Source organism: Papio anubis, chromosome 16 (genome assembly GCF_008728515.1).
Source record: "Papio anubis isolate 15944 chromosome 16, Panubis1.0, whole genome shotgun sequence".
NCBI lineage: Eukaryota > Metazoa > Chordata > Mammalia > Primates > Cercopithecidae > Papio > Papio anubis.
In genome coordinates this window covers 85,483,717-85,499,696 of record NC_044991.1, presented here as the reverse complement: position 1 = coordinate 85,499,696, position 15,980 = coordinate 85,483,717, and the positions used below count along the sequence as shown (strand labels likewise).

At 45.8% G+C, this 15,980-nt stretch overlaps 2 protein-coding genes across 12 annotated transcripts in view; one reads left to right on the top strand and one right to left on the bottom strand.

The window, feature by feature from the left end:
• The window catches only part of RAB22A (RAB22A, member RAS oncogene family), a 60,370-nt gene extending 58,190 nt beyond the window's left edge, over positions 1-2,180 (bottom strand). For all 3 annotated transcript variants that reach the window (XR_652184.3, XR_652183.3, XM_003904565.4), the window contains exons 1-2: positions 1,868-2,180; positions 733-812 (exon numbers count right to left, since the gene is read on the bottom strand). Coding sequence is in view for 1 of the 3 variants with exons in the window: in XM_003904565.4 (XP_003904614.1) it covers positions 733-812; positions 1,868-1,903 (116 nt within the window). In the remaining 2 variants the exon portion in view is untranslated. The remainder of the gene's footprint in view (positions 1-732; positions 813-1,867) is intronic.
• An 85-nt stretch (positions 2,181-2,265) lies between these two features.
• Positions 2,266-15,980, top strand: part of LOC101019194 (putative serine/threonine-protein phosphatase 4 regulatory subunit 1-like) — an 85,454-nt gene continuing 71,739 nt past the window's right edge. For 6 of the 9 annotated variants that reach the window (XR_002515065.2, XR_002515064.2, XM_021920888.2 and 3 more), the window contains exons 1-2: positions 2,267-2,322; positions 2,472-2,516. Coding sequence is in view for 5 of the 9 variants with exons in the window: in XM_021920888.2 (XP_021776580.1) it covers positions 2,316-2,322; positions 2,472-2,516 (52 nt within the window). In the remaining 4 variants the exon portion in view is untranslated. Of the gene's footprint in view, positions 2,323-2,471; positions 2,517-15,980 lie in introns of all 9 variants that reach the window. The other 3 variants (XM_021920892.2, XM_021920891.2, XM_021920893.2) reach the window with 2 other exon arrangements.

Sequence of the window (15,980 nt, the reverse complement as noted above, 5' to 3'; positions counted from 1 at the left end):
GCATAGAGCACAAAGGCCAATATTATCCTAGCGATGGATAACATTGATTTTTTCTTTAAATGCTGGAAGGCATTTGAGGGTTTGATGATAAAACTACAGCACAGCACCTATTTAGTTTTATAAAGCTAACGTAGTATTAAAGTCTATAAAACACAACTTCTTATGTAGTCAAAGGATTAGTATTGCAAAATGAAAAGTTTTCTTATAGAGTCAAAAACATATGAACAATCAACTTTACTTGTCCATAGAACCAGAGAACTGAAAAAACCTTCCATTTCAATACGAATTTATTAATTTCTTATTACTACCAGTACAGGCATGTGTAAGCGTTCAGATCTCAGCCTACTACTTTCAGGAAGGACAAAAAGCATCTAAATGTCTTTTACTTGATATGCCTGAAAGAATAGCACCAGGATCTATTTTCATCTGCCTTATTTCAAGGTGTAATTGTTGTTGATATTTATAGATTGAAGTTTCTGTGTCTATTCTAATAATTAGCAGAACTCCAATTCATATTTGCATTTTTAAGTTTTCACTCCCAACAAGTCTGAAGATAATTTTCCTAAAATACACAGATCCTCACTGTACTCCTTCAAGTCTTCCAGAGATGATGTGAACCAGCGACTCAGAATTCAATGAATATAAAGTGCAGGGCCTACACCTGTAACACACTACGTATTTGGAAGGATTTTCAATGCACCTTTAGATGTGTATCAAATAAAAATCTCTTACCCTATTGTTGGGTTGATGTTTGGATCAAAACTGTCTTCCACAAACCGCCACACAATACTCGATTTACCTACACCTGTATCCTGAAAGAGAATGAGACGTGTGAGTGAGAAAAAGTTTACCTTTTGGCAGACACCAAAAACTACTTTGTGGCGTAAGTTCAGGATTTTAGAAAAATCACCCTAGATGTGTAAATTTTATAAACTGAGGAACACAAAAGCGATTGTCATAAAAATTCAGTGGAGTAATTAGGAAATTCCAAATGTGCTAAAAGAGTGAGGTTTTTGCAGTTTTTAAGACAGATTAGGACCTTTTGAAAGACCCAAAGTTTCTGCTTCGTGTAAAAAGTAACAAGTCCACTTGCTTTCTAACATATGTTAGTAAACTTTGAACTCCTGGGTTACCTCTGAGTAATCTCTGAAGAATCCTAGCCCCACCCTATTTTGGGGGAATAAAGATTAGTTAATGGAGTTCCTGTCTATCTTTTAAGGCAGAAACTGGAATGACAGCATCAATTTCAGAAAGAAGGCTTTGAAATGGCCAACCTTGTCCTTCCTGACAAGACAGGAAGCTGAAGCTTCAAACTAGTCTTTGGGGCTTCCTGATTTGAACGCCCCCTTTCTCCACGGGAAGAGTTACTTGGCAAAGTAACTCTTTGGAGAAGTGGCAGGGGTATCCCACAAGTTCAAAAACACCCTCAAGAGACAAAGTAGGCTAATGCTGCTTGTAAAACCTAAAGACCTGTTATGGGTTTTGCTTGAGAAGACTCGGCCAATTCCCTCCCAACTAATACCTTGGTAAGTTGGGAGAAAACTATTTAAAAGCCTCTCCTAACCCAGATGCAATGGAGAAGCAAGGCGGGGCTGTTCGCTCTTTAAGGGGCGGGAAGAGTCCATGGGCTCCAGGGAGGGGAAGGGGAAGGGGAAGGGGAAGGGGAAGGGTCCCTCCGGCCTCCAGGACCTTCTGGAGGGTGCAAGAAGTGGGCGGGACAGCTCCTGACCTGGAGGGAGGGTCCACGGGGCTGGCAGACAGCGTCTTGGACGGGGGATGGGGGAAAGAATGAGGGGACATGGGGGATCCGGGGTCCCCGCCAGCCCAGCCTCCCGTGGCCCTCCCGGCCAGACCCACCGCCACTCACCCCGAGCAGACACACTTTGAGCTCCCTCAGCGCCATGGCCCGGGAGCCACGGGCGCGGGCCCGCCGCCGCCCTAAGTTGAGAAAGGAGAGGCCGGGCCCAGCAGGAGCATCCCCTGGCGCCGCTGCCGCCAGACAGCCCAGCCCCGGTCCGCGCAGAGGCGGCTGCCGCCCGTCCTCCGGCCCTAGGTTCTGCCTGTCCGCTGCCAGCCGCGTGGGGCCCACCTTAGCAGCCTGGACGCCGCCGCGGCCTTCCGGGCGCCGCCGCCGCCGCCATCTTGGGACGCCGGCCGGGTCACCTGACCTCCCCGCCCACCTCGGCAGCCACCTTCACTGAGAGGGCGGGGCCGACCGGCCGGCGCGGGCCGGGGGCGGGGCCTGAAACCTACGGCCCCGCCCCTGTCTACAGGCTCCCCCACCCCGTCCGTCCCGCCTCCAGGCCCATCCCAAGATGGCGGGTGAGTGGGGTTGGGTTCGGGGGACGCCAGGGGTGCTTCCCTCCCTCTCGCCCCGTGACCACCCTCGCGAGGCCGAGGGGCCCCTGCCCGACCCCGTCCTCTCTCGCCGCAGCCCCCTGGTAACTCCTTGTGTGTTTCTTGGTTTTCAGAGATCCCCCTGTACTTTGTGGACTTGCAAGATGACTTAGACGACTGTAAGTAAGAGTTGGGGCACCCCATCCCTCCCTGGGACGCTCTCAAAGAATTCAGGGTGCACGAAGCGCGGGGCAGGGAACTCTCAAGCCAGGCCCTCCTCGTCAGGACCAGAACAGCGGGACCCCCAACTGCCTAGATCCACTGGGGGCGGTCCCTCCCCGCTGAGCGGGGCGGGCTGAGGGTGGGAGCTCTTCCCTCGAGGGAAGGATTTTTGTTGTTGGGGAAACTTTTGACTTCCTGTCACTTCTTTTCTTCCTAGGCCTGCAGCTGCCCCGGGATGGGCGGAGGGGGTAGTTCCAAGTCCTAGTCGACTCAGGGCGGGGGGGCCCGCCACCTGGGAGTTGGGTGACTTCCCTCTCAGGGCCTCGCCCTTTTCCTAGGGACTTTTAGGAGTGCTGGGGGGTTGGGGAGGTCCCGCTCACGGTGTGGCCAGCCACGGAATTCACGGACTTCTCAAATGTCCTGGCCACAAGCCCAGCTCCATCTCTTATCCCGTGGAGTCCGTTGGCCCCCGCATTTCTTGGGTGGGTCCCTTGTCCCTTCTTGCCCTCTTCTTTGAAATCATGTTAAGGGCTGGTAGCTGGGGGAGGTGTCATCTTGGAAATCCAAGTTGCATTTGTGGTGAAGGAAGGAAGCATTTCCTCTCCCGTCAAGAAACATTTATTGAGCAGCTACTTGCTTTGGGCTCCGGACCTGCAAGGATGTGTTGGAAACAGCTCTACACGCAGGGAGCTCACAGAATGTGGGAAACAGAAAGATACCAAGCACCCGAGTGCTGCTGGTGAAGAAGCCCTATATAAATCATCCAAATAACTAACATTAATTGGGGGTGTACTGTACGCCAGTCATATACAGTACTTCCTCTCATCTTTCCTTCCATACCTGTAGGTTTCCTAATAGTAAAAGTTGGTATGTACTGAAAACTTACCATGGACCAGACAGCGTTAAACTCTTTCTTTTGTTTTGAGGCGTAGTCTTGCTCTGTAGCCCAGGCTGGAGCACAGTGGCAGGATGTCGGCTCACTGCAAGCTCCACCTCCTGGGTTAACGCCATTCTTCTGCCTCAGCCTCCCAAGTAGCTGGGACTACAGGCGCCCGCCACCATGCCTGGCTAATATTTTGTATTTTTTAGTAGAGACGGGGTTTCACTATGTTAGCCAGAATGATCTCGATCTCCTGACCTCGTGATCTGCCCACCTCGGCCTCCCAAAGTGCTGGGATTACAGACGTGAGCCACCGCGCCCGGCCCAGTGTTGAACTCTTGACACACATTAACTCAGAGGGCGCAGTCTCGGCTGGGTGCAGTGGCTCAGGCCTGTAATGCCAGCACTTTGGGAGGCAGAGACGGGCAGATCACTTAAGGTCAGGAGTTTGAGACCAGCCTGGTCAACATGATAAAACCCTGTCTCTACTAACAATACAAAAATTAGCCGGGCATGGTGGCACACGTCTCTAATTCCAGCTGCTTGGGAGACTGAGGCAGGAGAATCGCTTGAACCTGGGAAGCAGAGGTTGCAGTGAGCGCCACTGCACTCCAGCCTGGGCAACAGAGCAAGACTCCGTCCCAAAAAAACAAAACAAAACAAGGGGCGGTTTTGTTAAAGTAGCATAACACTTTTGAAAGGTCAAAAGCTGACGGTTAAGAGCTCGGTGTCTGTGGAATCCAATGGCCAAGAGTGAAATCCCGTATCACTGTTTACTAGCAGTGTGATCCTAGGCAAGTCAATGTACCACTCTACGCCTCAGCGACCTCATCAGTAAAATGGGCATTACAGCAGCCCACCTCAAAAGGCTTTTGTAAGGAATTAAATGATTAAAGGATTTAGCACAATGCCTACTATGTAATAAACACTTGGTAAATATTGGCTGCTGTTACTGTGATTAATGTGGTCATTATTAGTGGTTATTTAACACTGTTGAGCCCGGTACAGTATAGATCCAGGTTTACCGAGCTGCATGTTTCAACTGGTAGGCATGCTCAGATTGAAGGAGTTGTATCATTTCCATTGATAAGCAATGTTTAGCTGCCATGTGGTGCTTCTCATTCATAGATTTGGTATTTGGTCTGACTGGAAAGCTATTTTCTAGCTGTTTCAGTTATCTAACCACCCCAAAACTCAATGGCTTAAACCAACAACATTCGATTTCCCACAAATCTGTGGGTAGACTGGGTGGTGATTCTGCTTAATGTGGTTTCATCTGGGGAAGTCCGAATGATGTCACTTACATGGGTGGCATAGGTCCTGGCTGTTGGCTAGGAGATCTGCCAGGACTATTGGCCAGGACCTCAGTTCTCCGTCAGGTGCCCTTTCCACTTGAACCTAGGCTAGGTAATCCTTCTTACAGTATAGTGGCCACAGGGTAGTTGCACCTCTTTTCTGATGACTGCCTGCCCTCAGTCCTTTTTGCTTATGTATGTACAAAAAAGGAAGTAAGGGATTATATAGGAAAAAATTATGATCTTTGGACAAATCTTTGAACAAATGTTAGTGTTTGAGACTTGTGATAACTCTTTAGCAGACAGCTGAAGACTTGCCCCAATAAGGAAGGAAACCACCGTTACGTCTCTGAACATAATCACACCTTGGGTAGGACAACTCTAGGAGCCTCCTGGGCGCTTCCTGTTTGGGCAAGGGTAGGAGCTGTGGAATGCTGTACCTTGAGAGTTTATAACATCATTGGTCTGTACGCGAGGGCACGCTCATTCGTGCCGCCCTGCTTCTACCCCTACACCTCCCCATGGTAGTATTGGGAGGTATTATCATACCATTATTGGCAGAAAGAACCCTGAAGTTTTATCCTCTACCTCCTGGCGCTCTGACACCTGTAGCCGTGTTACGTTGGGTGAAACACTCACCCATTCTGTTCAGTTCTTTGGAAAATGGCATGAGAATGGGAGCTGTCTCATAGGACTGGTGTGAGGGTTAGGTGGATAGACAGAAAACATTCTAGTCTAGTGCGTCGTATTCAGTGATTTTTATCATCATCATCATCTTTGCTGGATTTTTACGTAAGAGCTTATGATTCAGTGTTACCAGCTGCTACTCTGTGAGGTAGGTGGGATTATTCCTCTTACAGATGAGAAAACTGAGGATCAGGTTGAGTAACTTATCCATTGTGGCACAGCTCATGAGTGGTGGAATTCAGTCAAATGCAGTTCCTTCTGCTCTTTTCTTTTTATTCCACCACATGGATCAACCTCATAAATATTCTGAACCTAGGGGATAGGAAATGGATGTCAGTTTGGGTGGTACTGTGACTGTGGTCCTCCTTGGGCATTTGTGTCTAAATGATGCGACGCCTCTCTGTTTAGACTGTAGGTCCCTTGGGGTAGGGACACAGGTCATCCTTTCTATAATCCGATGTCTTGCGTGATCTAGGTGCTCAATTAATGTTGTTAATGTTAACGATAATGGATTACAAGGCTTTTGTCTGATTTACTTTGTGATTCTTTATTATGTTTGGCTAATTTCAAAAGGGAGCCATAATGAATGGATGTCTTGTTTTTTAAATCATTCAGAGTCTTCAGGCCATTGCAGCACAGAAGAGATTTGATTTCAGAGAATTGGCTTGCTGAAGCAATCTAAATTTCTTCTCTTGAAGGCAGAAAGTATGTGGGATGGCCTGGTGTATTGGTTTTCATGTTGAATTGCACGTGGAAGGTGGAGCTGTATGTCTGTGCCTAAGCATCTACAAACCTATGAATGTCTGGTTTTGCTTATAGCATATGTAGGCTGAAGAGGTGTTATTGTTGGTAAGGTTTGCTTGGCCAATTAGAATTTAAATGGTGTGTCAGTGATGGGTGAATAAAAAATGAGGGGAGCCTATTGCAAATATAAGGAGACACCTAAGAGACCTATCAACAAAATACAATATATGGTCATATTTGGATCTTTAGTTGAACAAACCAACTATAAAAATACATAACTGAGACAGGGAAAATTGAGTTTGGACTGGGTATTAGATAATATTAAGAATTGTTTTGTTGGATATGATAATAGTGTCATGGTTTTGTTCAAAGGAAAAGGGCCTCATCTAACAGAAACAAGCATTCGTGGGTGAAATCATTTGATGTGTGAAGTCTGCTATCAAATACTGCAACAAACAGTAAATACAAAGTCAGGAGAGGGATAGATGGAAAAATAAATGGCAGAATGTTGATACTTGTTGAAGTTGGTTGCTGGGGCCTAGTCTCTCTATTTTTTTATATGTTTGAAAATTTCCATAGTAAAAGGTTTAAAGAAGGGAGATGAAAGTATCACATATGATCAAACATCTGTGGGAAGAGTTGGAAGGCTGGATTCCAATTCTGAAGTCACTGCAGAGTTCTTGTAAGATACATTTAGCTTCAAAAGACTGACTCATAAAATACGTTAGCGTTTGGGGGTCAGTATGTTTCTTTTCAAATGTTTAGCTTTGAAGAGGTATCTATTAAAGAACTTGGAAGAGGATATACTTCTATTTATAGGAAAAGCCAGGTGCCAACAAATGATATCTGGACCTTTGGTGAAAACAGGATTAGCTAAGCCAATGGAATATAGAGAGAATCATGGAATCTTAATGCTAGGAGGAGCAGTGTATGTTCAACCTTGAGTAAAAGACATTTTCCAAAGCAAAAGGCATTCTGTGTTACCTGCCCACTTTGTTCTATGTTTGTAAAAACCTTCTCAAGGACAAGAACCAAGCCCCCAAAGCAGAGAAACTATATTAATCTGAGTCCTAAACCAAACCATTGAACTTTTTGTCTGAACTATGATATATGCTTGAGTCAAAGATGTTCAGTTTTGTAAAATAAAAATCTCCCTGTCAACTGAAATAATTTGAACGGCAATATCTAATACTTGGAAAATAGAAGAAAACCCAGAGATCAAATTATTCTCTAAATCAGATTGGCAATTTTTTCTGGAAAGGATTAGATATTTTAGGGCTTGCTGGCTGGGAGGTCCCTGCTCTGCTGTTGTAGCCTGAAAGCAGCCATAAATAGCACATAAATGAGTAGGCATGGGTGTGTCCTAATAAAACTTTATTTACAAATACAAGTAGTGGGCTGAATTCGGCCTAGGGAAGGTGGTTTGCTGACTCCTCTAGCTCAGAGTTGATTTTTTTCCATTAAAGCCCCTAGGTCTGTTGGTCAGCTGAGCCAGCCAAATCAGTATCTTTCCCACTAGGTTTAGTTGGAAGAGCTGAGCTTTGTTGAAAAGCCTCTGTTGAATAACCCTTGACAAGTTGCTCAAACTTCATGTCTCATTTTTCCCATTTGTGTATGAGAATGGCAAGGAACAAAAGAGTCGGAGTGGTGGGAGCGGATCCACCTTGCTTCCCTTCCCATCGTCGTAACGCGTTTTACTTTTGTTGCTCTGTATTTTCTGTTTCCTGTGAGGCAAACAGATGAACATCAGCAATTCCCACAAATTGCCTCTGTTTAAAAAGAAGAGTTTTAAATGGCTTTCTTCATCACAAAATAAGCTCTTGTAAACAAATTTTGCAACAAAACCTAGTTAACAAAAGGGAAAGTAGCTTTGACCTTCAAAATACCAATTAGTTTAACCCTGATGGGAAAAATATAAGAGGTGAGGACAGATATTAGTTTCCATGCTTGGAAAGTCATTCATGCACATAACATGTTTCTCCACGTATTCCAAGGTATCAGCCTTCCCAAAAGTGTTGGGGATACAGTTGTGGGGAAGCCTGGGGCTCAACTCCTGACACACCCACAGCCTGGCAGGGAGGTGCCTGCGGTGTTTCAAGGGTCCAGGCAGAAGAGGGAACACAGATCTGGGCCAGTAAGAAGACAGGGCCGGGCTGGGTGTGGTGGCTCAAGCCTGTAATCCCAACACTTTGGGAAGCCAAGGTGGGCAGATCACTAAGGGTCAAGAGTTTGAGACTAGCCTGGCCAACGTGGTGAAACCCCGTCTCCACTAAGAATACAAAAATTAGCCGAGTGTGGTGGCGTGCACCTGTAATCCCAGCTCCTAGGGAGTCTGAGGTGGGAAGATTGCTTGAACCTGGGAGATGGAGGCCACAGTGAGCCAAGATTGTGCCACTGCACTCCAGCCTGGGCAACAGAGCGAGACTCCGTCTCAAAAGAAAAAAAACAAAAGAGAGGGAAAAAAGAAGACAGGACAAGGGTAGGAGGGGAAGGCTTCTAAGGGGAGGTGGCGTTTGAGTTTGGGCAGGTGGAGGAAGGCGATGGGCATTTGGGTGGTGGATACAAAGGCAGAGGGTTGCATGATCCTGGTCTGCTCGGGACTCGGTGAGAGAGAAGGGTGGAGACCTGGGAACAAGGGCTGTGTGTGAGGGAGGGAGTGGGAGAGACTGGGAGATAGCACTGGGGGCTGTCAGTGAAGAATCTGCTTTACCAGCCAGGGTTTAGGCTTAACCTGGGAGGCAGTAGGGCGTCCCTAAGCATTGTGGAGTTTCTGTCTTAGGAATGCAACCCAGGCAGTGGTACAAACACTGCCCTTTACTTAGGACTAAGAGCATGTCAAGCTCTGCTGTGACACGTTATTGTTGTGACTGAAGTACAAAAGCCCACGGGCCGGGTGTTTTTCATCCCGTTTTATTATTGCAAGGCTCACAGCGGGCACAGAAAGGCTAAGCAACTTGCGCAAAGTAACAGAGCTAGTAAGTGACAGAGGTGGAATTTAAACCAGGAAATCTGGGTGCAGAATTTATCTTAACCACTATCCTTTGGAGGACTCATCATTCACTGGTATATTCATTCATTCAACTAGTATTTATTCATGATGTTAGGCATCGTGGACACAGAAGAGAATAAAACGAACCCAGTTTTTGCTCATATGAAGCTTTCAGTCCAGCAGCAGAAACAAGACACTAAAGAGGTAAGCAGAAGTACGTATAGCAGGCGAGTGTGATGGAAGGTGCCAGCACAGTGTGGTTGCATGCATACTGGTGCTGCTAACGTCCAGTGGCCAGAGAAGGCATCTCCAGAGCCCTGAGAGGTGCTTCTGAGTTGAGATTTGAGTAACAAGCTGGAGATACTCGCATGAAGAGCCAGAGAAAGCCTCCTGCGTACAGCTCTTCCTTGTCAAGGACTAGCAGGAAGGCCTGTGTGTCTGGGCTTGTGTGTCTGGAACAGTGAATAACAGACACAGGAGGTGAGTGGAGGAGATGGGGGCCAGGCCATGCATGGCCCTCAAGTCCATTGTAAGGTAAAGTGTTGACGTTTTATCCATGGAGTCATGGGAGCCACTGGAGAATCTGAACCAGGGAGTGACTAGAGCTGCTCTGTGCTTTGAAGAAAGGAAAGACTGGTGGAGGAAAAGCTGGGGTGGGATGCCCAGTGTATTCCTGCAGTTCAGGCGGGGGGAGTGGGGTCTCAATCAAGGAGATGAGCCTGGGAGTGGGGAATAGGGTTGACAGATAGTTCTGGTGGTGAAGGAAGGGTCAACTCAGAGACAGGGTCTCATGGAGAACTTTTCTGACACCTCCATTCCCTTCCACCCAGACTGGGCTGGGCGCCCCTTCTTTGTGTTTGCTGAGCCCTGTATTTTCCTGTGGCAACATTTGCTGATTTATTGATAGCATTGACCATTAGAATAGGTCTTATGCTTCTTTGGGTGCCTGTGGTCTAACATAGTGAATGGCACTGGACAGCACATGAGAAGCAATGCCACTAATCCTGGTGTCATTGTCGAGGACACCAGAAAGCCGCCTTGTAGGGTTCTGGAGCACAGTTAGGACTGGAGAGGAGACGTGAAAGTCATTCGTGGTGAGTGGTAGCTGGAGCCATGGGAGCAGGATGAGAGGGAATGTTGGAGAAGAAGGTGAAGGGGTACTCCCTGGGCGGCAGAGGCTTCTAGAAATTAGCCATGGAGGTAGGAAACCAGGAGAGCCTTGGAGCCAGGGTTTTGATTGGATAATCATTTATTTATGTCGCTTGCCCCAGAAGGGTCAGGTAAGATGAGGATTGAAGACAGGCCACAGAGTTTGGCAGTTAGGGGGTCTTCATTCACCTCAGTGAGAAGTAGTTTAGCACAGCCAAGAAGTGGAAGCCAGATTGGAGTTAATTGGGAAAGTTTTGGAAGTTGAGGCGGTGTGGTCTGGAGTCCAGTAGCTCAGTGGTCAAAGTGTCCAGTGCCTGGTAGCCAAGGCGAGGAATACAACAGGCTGTGGCTAGGCACAGGGCACTTTGAGGAATGGTCACTGCATTTGGGGCTCATAGCCCAGCAGGAGAAAGCACAGCCTTTCAAGAAGCAGCAGCTGGAGGGGTTCAAGGGGCTTTTCATCAGGGATGGAAGATTCCAGCACACATTTGCATGATTTATGTGTACTCTGAGAACCTTAAGAGTTTGAATAACCCACCAATTCTCTGGTTATATGCCCAACAAAACATAGACATATATTCTCAAAAAACATGTTCATAGTCGCATGATTCTTTTTTTTTTTTTTTGAGATGGAGTCTCGCTGTATTGCCAGGCTGCAGTGCAGTGGCGCAATCTTGGCTCACTGCAACCTCCGCCTCCCGGGTTTAAGCGATTCTCCTGCCTCAGCCCCCCGAGTAGCTGGGACTATAGGCATGCACCACCAGGCCCAGCTAATTTTTGTATTTTTAGTGCAGTTGGGGTTTCACCATGTTGGCCAGGATGGTCTTGAGATCTCTTGACCTCATGATCTGCCTGCCTCAGCCTCTCAAAGTGCTAGGATTACAGGCGTGAGCCACCATGCCTGGCCAGTCACATGGTTCTTAAGAGTCGGAAACTGCAATCTACTCAAATATTCATCATGACTACAAAGGATTATAAATTCTGGCATGTTCACACAATGGAAAACCATGCAGCTGTAAGAATGGATGATCTATAACTCAATCAGTAATATGGATAATTTCACAAACATCTGAAAAGCCAAACACAAAAGGGTCCACACTACATGGTTCTATTTGTATGAACTATAAAACCATGCAAAGGGAATCTAGGCTGTTAGAAGGCAGGAGAGTTGCTACCCGTTGCGGAAGGTGGTAAGTGGAAGATAGCAAGAGGTGGTTTTGGAGATGCTGGTAAAGTTATCTTGCTTGGTCTGAGTGCATTGCTTGATTGTTTTAACTATTTCGAACAGTAGAAAATAGAGGACCCTATACCCCAACACTCATCCCAAAGATTTTGACTGTCTTCTATAACCATTTTTTTCTTTCGCATCTACCTCAAGTCTGACTCGAGAACTCATTGCATTTGTAAGTAATATTGTTCCATTCGTTCATTAATGCCATGTAGACTTTACCACCCTCATCTTCTCCAACTCCATCCCTCAAGTGGGCAAATTGGCAGGAGAATGGAGATGGGTAACATTAAAATGGAGCATACAAACTGCTTTGAGCTGCAGAGTTCTTTCCTATCAGGTAACCTGAGTAAATGTTTCCCATTGATCATCAACTTATAAGTCAGAGTTGCCTGGGCATGGTGGCCCACGCCTGTTATCTCAGCACTTTGGGAGGCTGAGGCAGGTGGATCACCTGAGGCCAGGAGTTCGTGACCAGCCTGGCCAACATGGTTAAACCCTGTCTCTACTAAAATTACCAAAAAAAAAAAAAAAAAAAAAAGAGAAAAATTAGCCGGGCATGCTGGCACACGCCTGTAATCCCAGCTACTCAGGAGGCTGAGGCAGGAGAATCGCTTGAACCTGGGAGGTGGAGGTTGCAGCGCACTGAGATCACGCCATTGCACTCCAGCCTGGGCAACAAGAGCAAAACTCCATCTCAAAATAAAAGTAAATAAAAGAGTCATAAATAATGACGGATTTTGGAAGCCGTGATTAAAGCCACAGATCAAGGAGGAATTTCCATGTCGGCATGGCATAGAAAGGATGGCTGCTCATGATTTAGGCTGGTCTTTCCAGCCAGCCCATTGCATAGTGCTAGTAATAACCATCAGTAGCCCTCAAAGATTTGCAATATAAAACATTATGCATTGGATGGATCTGCTCATTTGAGAGCTAGTAAATCAGTGTGGGTCTTGTTAGAGAATGACATTTATATAGAGAAAGTTTGCTTACACAATTTGCCATTTGAATTTAGTTAACAAGGACCTGAAGTGTGTGGGGGTCACTTCCCACCAAAAGCCAGTGAAGAATTAAGAGTGTTCTTTGTTAAATGGATCAAGCTTGTCTAGTCTTGCTATTAGAAATAGTCCCAATTCAGAAATCTGCATTAGTACTTACAAGCCTGTTAGTGAGAAGAGCAAAACTACTTCAAATAACACATTATGGGAGTGGTGTATTCTAGTTGCCCCCAAATCACCTAACGCCTTGCAAAGATTTAGTTGTTAGTCGAAGAGTGGCTAACGTGACCCCCTAAAGAATTAACTTTTATTTATATAAGTTCTGCATGAATACATTCTACATTCATTCTAAGTACAACTTTTGCAAATAAAGCTTAAACTCCTTCTTGGCCACCATCAACCAATCTTCTAATATTTCGAGTCAAACGTGGACATAGTGTACCATGTCTGTCATGTTCCCTGTTCAGAGTCCCCTAGTGGTGTGTCAGAAACAGAATATTGGATTGTATGGATAATTGGTCTGGCTCAGAGTGGCATATATCATGTAGAGTTATAATGATAGGGTGACATATTGAATGGAGAATCATAAATATTGGGAATGGCTGGAGGGCAGACTCTGAATGAAAATGCTTGCTAGGGTAAACATGCCATAACATTCTGCCTCCAGCTCCAGCTCTGCTTATGTCTAGGCCAATAAAGGGATTTCCTTGGGTATGTTTTATTGTGTTTATTTTTTTCCCCTTTTCCACTTAAAGCTGATTATGGTGTGGCTACTCAGTCGGGGCTTGGTGGCTTTGTGTGAAATGGCTCAGTGTCCCTGAACCACTTGAAGGTGGCAGACAGTGTACCTTGCTCTGCTTTTCCCTTCATCTGGAATATTCTTTTTCCCTTTCCCAGATTCTCTCTCTCTTCCCACGTGGCAGATTTCTGTTCAATCTTCAAGGCGCAAATCACATACCACCTGTGTTCTAGGGAAGCTGTCTCGCGTCTCTTTACTCTCTTCCAAGTGGAGCTGTGTCCCTCCTGTTGGTCTGTGCTTATGTCCCATGGTGCTTGCCACCGTGGCATTGTGGGTGGTGATGTACATGATGATCTTTTTTCCCGTGGGGGCTTATGGTGTCCAGGGACCACTACTCTGTTGAATTAGATTTACTGTTGTTGCCTACTATGAACCATGAGGGAGGAGGGGATGTTCAAGGTGAGTCTGCTCTCGGCATGCTTTCTGTTTCTGTATTGATCTTCCAATCCATTTTTTTTTTTTTTTTTTGCTGTAAAATGACCTGTAAAGTTTCTTTTCTGTTTATTAGATCATATCTGCTATAGTTGAACCTTCAATGAACATTCACCTAATGTTATTCTTAACATATTAATTCATACTTGGCCTGCTTTAGGACAGATTGGTGTCTGGTGAAAAGCATTGACACACAGGTGAGGACTCAGGGGTCCATGCGGTGTTTCACTACAGCATCCTCATCTGATTTCCTTTATGCCCCAACAAGTGAGGGAGATACTGACAGGGTTGGATAACCCTTGAGTAACCAGTTAACATAGAGGAGGGTAAATCCTTTTTTCTCAATGTTGTAGTTTCCAGAAATATTTTTCTCTGGTGGGCCTTTTAGTCAGAGAAGAATTCCTTTTTTTTTTTTTTTTTTAAATGTAGTCACCTAACATCAGGGGCAAAGGATAATAAACCCTGTTATTCTTTGCAAAGTGGTCAGGACCTTCCTGAAGAGGAACTGATCTTGTTTTAGGTTGTGCGAGCTCAGAACCACCCTGGCCAACATAGCAGTGGCTAGAAATGTAAATTCTAGACAATTGTTATTATTTTTGAGTCACGGTCTCACTCTGTCTCCCGGGCTGGAGAGCAGTGGCACAATCATGGCTCACTGCAGCCTCGACCTCCCAGGCTGAAGTGATCCACCTCAACCTCCCTGAGAGCTAAGGCTATCTGTAGAGGTAAGCTACCTGTATCTTAGCTATTGAAGTGGATGGTAGAGGTAAGCTGTCTATGTCCTAACTTCTGAAGTGGTTTAGATGGTAGAGGTGAGCTGTCTATGTCTTAGCTATTAAAGTGGATTTTAAAACTCTGCATCTCCCTAGAGGACCAGGAGCAGCCACAGCTGCTGCCTGTGGTGTAACAGAGCTGCAGGGGTCTTGGGCACACAGTTCAAGGTGGCTCGTGTGTGTAGAGCCAGGGGATGGGGGCTGAGCATACGGGATGGTAGGAGAGGCCACTGACCCCTGTGAATCACCCTGGCCCTTCTCCAAGCCCTTTTCCTATTGTGCATAGCTAGCTTTAAATATTAATCATTTTTGTTAAAGAGTCAGTAGTGTCCTGTGTCGATTTGTCAGTAAACCTAGAAATATACAAAGCGGCAGAAACATAGAAAGCAGCTGTTGCTTAAAAGCTTATTATAGTGTAGATGACAAATGAAGTCAAAACATGATCAACACTGTTTTATTTCATATTTTACACTGGGCCAAAACAACTTGAAGTTGTTATTAGAAACTATTTTGTTCAGAAAGCTTTGTTCTTCTGCATCATATGATGCTTTCATAAATGGAGTTAGTAGCTTTTTTGTTTTTCAAATGTAAAAAAAAAACAATGAAAAAGATTTGAACTAGGAATTATTGATGTGCTATTTCATATTTCATCTCTAACGTGAATGCTTAAGATTCCTGATGTTTATGTGTGGTCTGGACTTGCTGGGTCCCAGAGTAATTGTTTGTAATATTGCCTCGTAGACTTTAGCCCGTTGTTTCTGTCAGCAGTTGCCAGACAACATGCCAACTTAGCAATGGCTAGAAATGTAAATTCTTTTTTTTTTCCTTTTTTTGAGAGAGTCTTGTTCTGTTGCCCAGGCTGGAGTGCAGTGGCATGATCTTGGTTCAAGCAGTTCTCCTGCCTCAGCCTCCCGAGTAGCTGGCGTTGCAAGTGTATACCACCACACCTGGCTAATTTTTGTATTTTTAGTAGAGACAAGGTTTCACCATGTTGGCCAGGCTGGTCTCAAACTCCTGACCTCAAGTAATCCACCTGCCTCGGCCTCCCAAAGTGCTGGGATTACAGGTGTGAGCCACCACACCTGTCCTTAGAAATGTAAATTCTAGAAAATTATTATTTTTTTGAGACAGGGTCTCACCCAGTCCAAGGCTGGAGTGCAATAGCATAGTCATGGATCACTGCAGCCTTGACCTTCCAGGCTCAAGTGATCCTCTGATCTCAGCCTCCCCTGTAGCTGAGACTTAAAGCGCACACCAACATACCCTGCTAATTTTTTCTACTTTTTGTTGAGATGAGGTCTTCTTACATCCTCCAGGCCGGTCTCAAGCATCCTTCTACCTTCGCCTTCTAAAGTGCTGGGATTATAGGCATGAGCCATCACACTGGCCTGTAGAACGTTCTTTTTGAGAGAAAGGATCATTTTATGTGCTACTCCCATTGTTAAGG